The sequence below is a fragment of the Setaria italica genome, chromosome II (genome assembly GCF_000263155.2).
Source record: "Setaria italica strain Yugu1 chromosome II, Setaria_italica_v2.0, whole genome shotgun sequence".
Taxonomy (NCBI): Eukaryota; Viridiplantae; Streptophyta; class Magnoliopsida; order Poales; family Poaceae; genus Setaria; species Setaria italica.
The window spans coordinates 39837496-39847767 of record NC_028451.1 but is presented as its reverse complement, the minus strand read 5'-3'; the positions used below and the strand labels follow the sequence as shown (position 1 = coordinate 39847767).

The 10272-nt window shown below is 44.4% G+C and overlaps 1 protein-coding gene across 2 annotated transcripts; it reads left to right on the top strand.

Annotated features, from left to right (window-relative positions):
• Window positions 1–3117: 3117 nt before the first annotated feature.
• Window positions 3118–7724, top strand: LOC101768614 (transcription termination factor MTERF2, chloroplastic). 2 transcript variants are annotated; one of them, XM_012844237.2, is made up of 8 exons: window positions 3118–3787; window positions 4456–4593; window positions 4688–4933; window positions 5028–5141; window positions 5261–5443; window positions 5890–6107; window positions 6485–6957; window positions 7087–7724. In XM_012844237.2, the coding sequence occupies exons 1-7, from the start codon at window positions 3191–3193 to the stop codon at window positions 6828–6830; spliced, it is 1842 nt and encodes a 613-aa protein (XP_012699691.1). In that variant the 5' UTR covers window positions 3118–3190; the 3' UTR covers window positions 6831–6957; window positions 7087–7724. The 2 variants fall into 2 exon arrangements, with proteins under 2 accessions (XP_012699691.1, XP_012699692.1); XM_012844238.2 differs by having other exon boundaries at window positions 6485–7008.
• Window positions 7725–10272: the final 2548 nt, after the last annotated feature.

Genomic DNA, 10272 nt, shown 5'->3' with positions numbered 1-10272 from the left:
TTGGCAGGCCTTTTCACTTTTCTCTCTCTACACCTTTTCCTCTCTCTCTCTCCTCTCGTGCCCACAGCCCCTGTGCCCCACACCGAGGAGGCGAGGAAGGGGAGGAGGAGAGCGCCAACTCCGAGGACCAGTAGTCTTCCACCTCCGCTGACCTCTCTGTCTCCGAGGCGGTATCACCGGGGCCTCTCTCACCCACGCCGTTCTCGAGATGACACGTGGGGTCCGAAAGATACTGAACCCACATGTCATGGGCTGAGAGGGTGGACGCTCTTGTGAGCGGAGCAATGAAGTCGATCGAGGTGGCGAGTTGCCGCACCTTTCGCGCTTTTGGGTGCCGCGATTCGAATTTCACCCAAGAGGTTCGCTCCTGACATGCGGGCCATCATGCTCTGGACCCACGGCTCAGTGACTGTGGGACCTGGAGATTCGCTCCGGTGTTTGAATCTTGCCCGCTACGGGACAAATGCGGGAGCGCATGCGGGGCGTGGTGCTGACGACGGGTCTGGGCCCACAGGCAAGCGACACATTTGCGAACTGATCCATCCGAAGCGGGTAGTTGGGGGTAGATGCCAACGGGCTGGACAAAAGGCTGGCACGGGTCATACGTATATCTTTGATCACATGCCGGCCCATCCCGACGCGGCCGAAATTCAAAAGTTCCATCACAGCCACGATAATTCAAAACGGGGCCTTGTTTAGTTGGGGAATTTGGGAGGTGTCAAATTACTGTTACAGCACTGTAGCACACTGTAGCGTTTCGTTTGTATTTGTGAATTATTGTCCAAATATTGACTAATTAGGCTCAAAAGATTCGTCTCGCAAAGTACAACAAAACTGTGCAATTAGTTTTTAATTTCATCTACATTTAGTACTCCATGCATGTACCGCAAGTTTGATGTGATGGGGAATCTTCTTTTTGCATAGTGTCAAAGTTGGGAGTTGGGAGTAACTAAACATGGCCCGGATTTAGCCCTTGGAGTGCTCTCAATATGATTTAGGTTTCACATCAACATCATTTCACAAGGTTGCGTACTTGTGTCTATTTTGATTATGGTTGGCACTTGGCAGCTTCCTCCCAGAGTCCTTTTGCGCCTTTCTCCAATAGTCCAATGTCGCTCACATTCAGGGGGTGTTTGGATACGAGGTGCTAAACTTTAACAGTGTCACATCGGATGTTCGGATGCTAATTAGGAGAACTAAACATGAGCTAATTATAAACTAATTGCAGAACCCTGTGCTAATTCGCGAGACGAATCTATTAAGCCTAATTAATCCATCATTAGCAAATGGTTACTGTAGCACCACATTGTCAAATCATGGATTAATTAGGCTTAATAGATTCGTCTCGCAAATTACACTCCATCTATGCAATTAATTTTGTAATTAGTCTATATTTAATACTCCTAATTAGCATCCAAACATCCGATGTGACGGGTGTTAAATTTTAACACCCGATAGCCAAACAGCCCCTCAGATTAGATCGTGGTGATTTGGACTTTAGATCACTAGCTCTTCTATAGGAAAATGCATGCATTACGCATGCGCTATATGTGTTTGTCTATATGTTTGGATCAACTAGAAATTCTTAAGTTATGGCATCTAGCTTATGGATTGTTATAAAACTGGTTTTGGTCATTTTGCAAATGCACATGGTGGTAAAAAAAGATAGTGGGACTGTGGGAGGCATAAATGATCTGAGTGAATTAAACTTAGCTCAGTTGATTGGATTTATTGTGGTGGAACTTGTGCAGCACAGATTCGAGTCATCAACTCATCATGTGCTCATATTTTTTTTTATTTAAATAGTCGGCGAATGCCCATCGATAACAAACATAGGGGTAGATTGTGTATGTGTGCGTATGTTCATAACGCGAGCATGCATATATGTAGTGTATCTTTGGTGTTTGGACAAAAAAAAAGGATAAATAGTGTGGAGTGTGCAGTCAGTAGGGACAAAAGACACTCCACCGTGATACTCCTTTTAGCGCATGAACTGTCAAAAAATCAAATAAAACTAAGTTCATATTTGACCCTCAACTGTTTAGTTTATCTAGTTTTTATACTCAAAATACAATCTAGTTTGATACGATCTACTTTGAATAGTCTCATTTGCCCCTAAGGCCAGACAAAGCAGATTAGACGTGATTGCAATTTTTTTAACTTTGATGAAGACAAAATGTTTAGATGAGGAAAACAAACACCTCTCAAAAATTCAGAAAAGAATCCTAAAGATAATTTGGACATAAGGAACCCCACAACAATAAGTAGAGTTTGTGAAACAAGCTCTATGCTATTCAAATAAAAGATTCAATAAATACTCAAATACATTTTCTAAGATTTATTGAGTCTTTCATTTGAATGTTATAGATTATAGAACTTGTTTCATGAGCTGCAATTATTTTTGTCCAATGTCTATTTCAAAGTTTTTTGGAAGTGATCGAGTAACTTTCCTTCCTCATTCAAATATTTTCTCCCACCCAGATTAAAAAGTCGCTGCCACGTCAACCTTGAATTGCTTTGGATGGGCTCAAGGGTCAAAACTACGCTAGCTATAATGGAAGTTGGAGTATAATGTTAGAGTTGGAGATCAAAGATAGACAAACTAAAAGTCAAGGGTAAAAAAAAAGGGCTCGTAGCATTTTCGGATCTGTTTCGGCATACGAATAGCACACTTTTACAAAAATAATTCCTTAATTCTTCTTATTCAGTTCCATCATGAATTTTTTATTGATACGCTCCTATAGAATCTTGTCATTTGACACAACATCGGTTTAATAATCCATAAAGAACCCGAGGAGTACGTCATTCCAAACAGGACCTAGGAGCATTCTTCTGGAGTTCTGGTTACCAATTTATTCCGCAGAACCCAATTAGCAAAACTAAAAAAATAAAATCAATAACTGTTTCACAGGAATGGGAAGAAAACAAACTAGAAAGTCTCAAAATAGGACTCTTTGAAAGTATTAGAACCAAACCAAAACTAACTAAATTCGGTGAAAGTAGGCAAATTTTGATGAGGAAAACCCAGTAATCGGAAATAACTGTGAAATTTTGTGGCAGAAAATTGATTTCTTCCCGAAGTTTTTCTCATCCATGGATAATGCACGCGGGAACGTTACAAGCGCGCGGGGGATTCACACTTCACCCCTTCTTCCCTCCCACTCGTCCCCCTCCGGCCTCCGCCGTGGCCATGGCCACCGCCACCGCCACTCTCCCGCTTCTCCATCTTCTCCTCTCCAAACCTGCAACCCCACCACTGCGCGCTCTCCCGCTTCCCACCCAATTCCACCCCAAAACGCATCCTCACCCTCTCCCACTCCTCTTCCTCCTCCCGCGCCGCCGCCGCTGCGGGCCCATCGCCGCCTTCCCCGCGACAACATCCTCGTCCACGTCCGCCTCCGCATCGCCCGCCTACGACGCCCGCGAGGCGGAGGCAGCCGTCGCGGAGCTCCTACGCGAGAGCGGCGCCTCCCCGGCCGACGCCACCGCCATCGCCGCGCGCGCGCCGGCCTACGCCACCATGCTCGCCGACGGAGTCCGGGAGCTGGACGAGCTCGGCCTCTGGGCGTCGTGGAGCTCCGGCGCCGGGGCCAGGGTGGGCCGCAGCGGGGCCGTCGAGATGGAGATGGGGAGGCTCGGGTTCCGGAGGAAGGTGTACCTCATGGGGCGGAGCAAGCACGACCACGGCGTGGTGCCGCTCCTAGAGAGCTTCGGGGTGCGGCTCTCTTCCGCCAAGCTCATCGCGCCGTACGTCGCGGCCGCTGGCCTCCCTGTGCTGATTGATCGGGTGAGAGTTAACTCCAATTTGGGCTCAATTTGCTTGCATTTCCGCGAGTTTGGTCCGTGTTGAAAGAATACTTCGTACATGTTGCAATTGGCAGTGAAATTTGGTGAAACCTGTAGAAACTGCTAACTGCAGGGTTACTTCATATTTTTTTCTACGAGTCCAACCTAATCCATGACCTCTTATCGGGTGTGTTTGGCTGAACTTGAACAAAGTTCAATCGAGCTAGTATTAAACTTAAACATGGAGCACTCAAACTGATATTTTACCTGCAAAAAAGTTGGTATTGTTCTCAGTTGCAAGCTTGTAGTCCTGCACAAAGCATGTGTTCAAGTATATGAGTCTTCTTCTTTTTTTTTTTAAAGACGTTATGTGAGTCTTGCTCCTATTCTCATTCACACCACGAATCTCAATAGTACTTCCATTTTCCATAGCATGGCAGGAAGACATTTTAATGGAATCCTTAACATTAGAAATTTAGAATTCAGGCACCAAGTTTTCAGTAACACTAGTCCATGGTGACATTATACATTATATCCCAAGGGTAACAAATAGATTGGATCATAGTGATCATTGGTCAATATGTTACTTCAATAGTTGCAGTTGTCCTTGGCACTATAATATGTTCACTAGATCACTGCACTCATTTCTTATGGTTTATTCACATATAGGTTAAGTTTTTGAAGGAAATGTTATTTTCAAGCAGTGATTATGCAACAATTATTGGAAGGAATTCTAAGCGCATGATGACACACTTATCAATACCTGCAGACGATGCACTCCAAAGTACTTTATCATTTTTTGAAAAAGTAAGTTTCATAGTCCTGACTATTGCTTATTGTTCAGTTTCATTGCACTGAGTATCAGCAGAAATTAATGTTTTCTTGAACCCTATTATTGCAGATGGAGGCCAGGTATGGTGGTGTTAGCATGTTGGGACATGGAGATGTGTCATTTCCTTACCTCATTGAGTCGTTTCCCATGCTGCTTCTCTGCTCTGAGGATAATCATCTAAAGCCATTAATTGATTTTCTTGAGTACATTGGAATTCCAAACCCAAGGATTGCATCAGTTTTGCTGTCATTTCCTCCTATCATTCTTTCTGACATTGAAAATGATATCAAGCCGAGGATTCATGAATGGGAGAAGGTATTTATGTTCGTGGTGTCCATTGGTATCTGCTAGATTGGTGCTCACTTGAATATAATACAATAATACTATTATCCATTTCTAAATTTACTAGGCTGGCATTGAACAAGAACATATTGGTAGGATGTTGCTGAAGTATCCATGGATCCTTTCAACAAGTGTGATAGAGAACTACAAACGGATCCTTTTGTTCTTAAAGCGAAAAAAGGTAACTGAAAAAAAGAATTTTCTCACTATTTATGTTTTAATTTCTTTTTCATTTATTTACCCTGTTCTGCCTTCTGTTTCTTGTTGCCAGGAGTAGTAAGTCAATTGTTTTGCTTTCAGATTTCCAGTACAGTCCTTGGTATTGCTGTGAAAAGTTGGCCTCATATTCTTGGCTGCTCTACACAAAGAATGAATTTAATTCTGGAGCAGTTTGATGATCTGGGCATCACTAAGAAAATGGTGGCTCCAGTCATTACATCAAGTCCGCAATTGTTGCTGAGAAAACCTAACGAGTTTCTGCAGGTGTGTAATCATTAATATAATTTCGTTTACATATTTATACTCCGTTTGGTAAAGGAAAAACTTTCTTTTGCTTGCTTATAATTTTCTTAGCAAACTGGAACCAAAGCTTCAGTAAAATGAATACTTTGTTTGACCACCATCACATGTCCTTTAAGTTGACATGGATGATGGCTGTAATGATGGTACATCAGGTTTTACAAATTCACATATTTTTCCAATTAGCCACAATGGATAGGATGAAGATTTATGGGTCATGAAAGCGGTGGACAATAACTCAACATCCAATGTTTGTAACTGTATCCACAGTAGGCACATTTGTATCCAAAGTTGGGGATGGTTTTGTGTCTTGAGTCTTGACTCTTGAGTGGTTGCTCTTATACATCTTTGATGCCCCCATCTTCTGATAATTGTTATCTTAGTACTAACTGTTCTGCCTTGTGTTTCAGATTGTTTTCTTTTTCAGGGAAATGGGTTTTGATAAGGAAACAGTAGGAAAGATTTTGTGTCGTTCTCCTGAAATATTTGCTTCAAATGTGGAAAGTACCCTCAAGAAGAAAATTGACTTTCTTATTGACTTTGGTGTTTCCAAACATCATCTTCCTCGCATCATTAGGAAGTATCCTGAGATTTTATTGTTGGACATAAATGATACACTGCTCCCCAGGTATGACTGCAACTTTGTGTGATAGAAAATGCAGCCCAGATAGACATTTTATATTGCAAACTTAGTGTACCTCTTAATTGTGCCATGGTCTAGAGTTTTCTGCAAGCTGCAAGCTTTTGGTATCATTATTGCTAATGTTGTTTCCCTACGTGGATGGTTGTGCCTTTTAGTGATACTTTTTGCAATCTTGGATGCTAGTTATTCATTTTGGTCGGTAGCATAATCCACTTGTACAACTCCTAGTACTTATTTCTGATTCAACCACTGCCGTATGTTTTTTCTAAAGTTTAACCTTGTGATTTTCGTTTGTCAAGTATGTTAACAAGATCTTTTTTGTAAGTGCTTGATACATGTAACTTTAATTTCAACGTTTACAGAATGAACTACCTATTGGAGGCGGGTTTGTCTAAGAAAGACGTGCGCTCAATGATCTTTAGATTTTCCCCACTTCTAGGTTACAGTATCGAGCTTGTTATGAAACCAAAGCTTGAGTTTCTGTTAAGAATCATGAAAAAGCCACTTAAAGCAGTTGTAGAATATCCAAGGTACTTCAGTTATTCACTTGAAGGGAGGATAAAGCCACGGTTTTGGGTACTGCAGAGTAGAAACATAGACTGTAGTCTGACAGACATGCTTGCAAAAAACGACGAACTTTTTGCTGAAGAGTACTTGGGAACAGGAGGATTACTTCAGAAACCTCTACAATCAAGCAAAGTCAGTTGATTTCTAGACTAAAATGAAGGGCTAACCATGCAAATGTACCATGCCTGAAATGTACAGCTTTACGCTTCCACAGAGGAGGCTGTTTTTCAGATGGGAGTCCACTTTTCAAGTGCTCAGTATTAAGAAGGTACTAATCAAGCTAACAGTTCCGCTTCCGTGCTGATTCGGTACAATCAAGGTGATGAACACCTTGGTTTTTCGCATTGCAAAGTTTCTTGGTGGCATGCTAATTTATGTTGTCATATTATTCCTTCAGGTTCAGGCAGGGCTTCAGGCAAACAAGGAAATTTACAAAATAATGTGATTTGCAGCTAGGAACAGAAGGAAAAGGTTGCTCTACAGTCTGCATGTCTGTTGTGTACTTGTGTGAATGACTTCTGGAACCGATGGAGGTCATAATCCTCGATGATTATCAGTCATGCAATCCTTAGGCCCCATCATCTCTTTCTCATGGAACTGAAGCCTCTCCGTGACCTCCCGTTCTGCCGCATCTACGCCAATCTGGGCCGAGGGCTAACGCAGAGGTGGTCGCCACTACATTGACTGTTGACAGCAGGGTGTTGGCGTTTTGTTTCTTTTCCACAGCTGAGATGCCAAATGCCAATGCTACGCTGCTTCCTCGAAACGACCTGCCTGTATTTTCGTTTTTGGCGGTGAAACTGTGTTCGTAGGTACCTACATTCTATGACTTGGCCTGTAGTAGATGGTCGAATCATGATTGTGCTGTACGGATCAAATGAATCAGAACTTGGCCTCTTAGGTGCGTTTGGCAGAGCTTCCGGAGTTGATTCTCTGCCGATTCTAGCAGGAGTTTTGCCAAATAGTTTTAGAGAGAAAATGATTTTCTGCTGGTTCTGTGAAGTGATTCTCTTAAATAAACTAAGAGGTTTTTAAGAGGTTGGGAGTAAAAAAAGTAGCTTCTTCTGATTCTGTAAAGTGATTTTCCATCCTTATTCTAAAAATTTATACTAGAGAATCATTTTCAGATAAAGAATTACTGCTCCTTTTCTTAGAAAATCAGCTTCCACAAAGAATCAGGATATTATGATCGGACGTACTCGTGATCGTGGCTGCAATCATCCGTGCGGACGCGCTGGACCAAGCGTGGCTGCAGGCCACGCCTTGTCATGCATCAACATTGTGCTGCCGTGCACCGAACTGGCGCGCGCGTCGGCAAGGCGCCGCGCCGCCCGCGTCGTGCTCCTTTATTCTTGCCGCAGCAGGTCAAGCTGGCGCCCACGCCCTCCGTTCTCCAAGCCTGTGGTTTAACACGCCTACACACCTCCGTTCTTCCAAGCCTGTGGTTTAACACTCGTGCTGGTGGAGATGCCGAGATGGACCGAGGTTCGACGGCGACGCGCCGGGCAAGTTGCGTGCGCGGGGTCATGGCAACGAGCCGCGAGGACACGGCGTGTGCGTGGTCGATCGAGTTCCAGCTGCCGGACCGCGGCAGAAGCGGCTCGTGTTCGTTCCAGGTGTACGCGGCGAGGATGAGGTCCATCTGCAGCCGCATCGTCGTCGTCGCCCAGAGAGGTCCGAGTGCACTGCGCGCCTTTCGCCGAGGTCGGACGCCGTGAGTGTCTCTTGCCCGGGAACGCCGAGGCCACCTACCCCGTGTACTACCTGTACACCCCACGCCGTTGGCAGTTCGACGACAAGACGAGGAGCGGCTGTTTCAATCTGGGACTGATGAGTTTCGTTAACCGGAATTTGCAGAGAGGTTTCTAGCAAGCTGAAAATTAGGCCTGGGACTCAAAACGTTTGAGTACATCCTCTCTGACAGACCATCAAAGATAGGATAGCCCAATGGCGCAGTGGTATTACAGGCTTGCTTTGGGCCACGGCATGACAAAAAAAAAGGAGAGCTTTTGACATGCTGAAAATTAGGGAGGAGATTCTTTTTTTTTTTGAAAGAAGGCAGGAGCACTGCCAATTCATTTAAGAAGGAAGAAGAAACAGGTTACAACAATGTTGTGATTACAATAAAACAGAAACTCAAACTCAAACTCTAGAGACATTTAAACTAAAGAAGGGGTGCCCTGAGAAACTCAGACTTCCTCTTTGATCAAGCTGAAAACCTGAGAAGGCTGAAGGCTCGTCCCCTCGAACACTCTTCGATTCCTTTCTTTCCAAATGGTTCATGCTGTATAGTGTATACATCAAGAGCGCTGCCGTTGATCTTTTCTGATTTTGTGAGAGTCGCTCCAGGCTTCTCCTCCACCACTCTTCTATCTCTTCCCCCTGCCTATCTGGGACTTTGATGATGCCGGAAGTCCAATTGCTCACTAACAGCCAGACCTCTTTTGCATAGCAGCAGTGCAAACACAAGTGAGCTGCTGTTTCTATAGGGAGGAGATTCTGATAATTATATCTGCGGAGTATATACATTTTCTAAAAGGTTTCAGGTTGCTTGGATACACTGTACACACATGCTTGCAAAATTCGCCTTCTCTTTTGTGCGCACAAGAAAAGTCTTGCTATGTACATGTTCACCCTCAGAGTTTGGCTCTCACGAGTGGAGCCGTATTCTGACATTTTTCAGTTGCTTATAGCCTGCCGCTCTTCTGCTTCACAAAAGTTCAGCTCCCATGCAAATTAGCCAGTAAAATAGCAGTCACATTTCTACCTTTTATGTTTCTCTTGTGGAACTTAGCCAGCTGATGATTTGGTTACAGGATTATCCGGAATACAATATGATGGTCTTCATAATACTGAATTTCTGAACCAAACTGAAGAACACAATGAGGTTGAAGCAAACAATTGAGCTTACCATCTAGGTGGGGGCGTCAGTACAGATGATCTTGCATGCTGGAAGCTGCTGACGACTAAATGGATCATCTTCAAGCTGTTGCTGAGTAAACTGGTCATCTTCGAAGCAAAGATTATTTCAGTAGAATTCACACGAGTTGCTTGTTCCCTATGAATACAGGTGACGCCCGCGCGAGGATGACGAGGTCTGCACCTCGCAACGGCGCAAGACGGAGAAAAAGGATGCGGCGACCTGGATGATCTGGAGGAGAAAGTCTGCGAACTTGAACCAATGCACCGGGAAGGAGCGCCGCGCCGGCGATCCTCACCCATCACCACCAGATTGCCGCTGGGAATCGCACGAAAAATTGACTAGGAGGGGCGCGTCGGGGGATATCCGCTGGGGAATTGGGTAGGGGAGAACCGGAGGCCGCTCGCGCTCGGGGCCACGAGGCGTCCGTCGCCGTCGCCGGAGAAGAAGGGGGAGGAACGCGCGGAGGGATTCCGGCCGCAAAAGTTGTTTTTTGCAAAAGCCCAGGATCGGGTTGTAAAAATGTTCGGATCACATTTTACATTTACCCTCCTGATCGCGACTCGCGATCCAAAGAGGTTATTTGAAATTGTTCGGATCATATTTGACTTATACCGCCCTTAGGGGTGTTTGGATACGAGACACTAAACTTTAGAGGGTCAC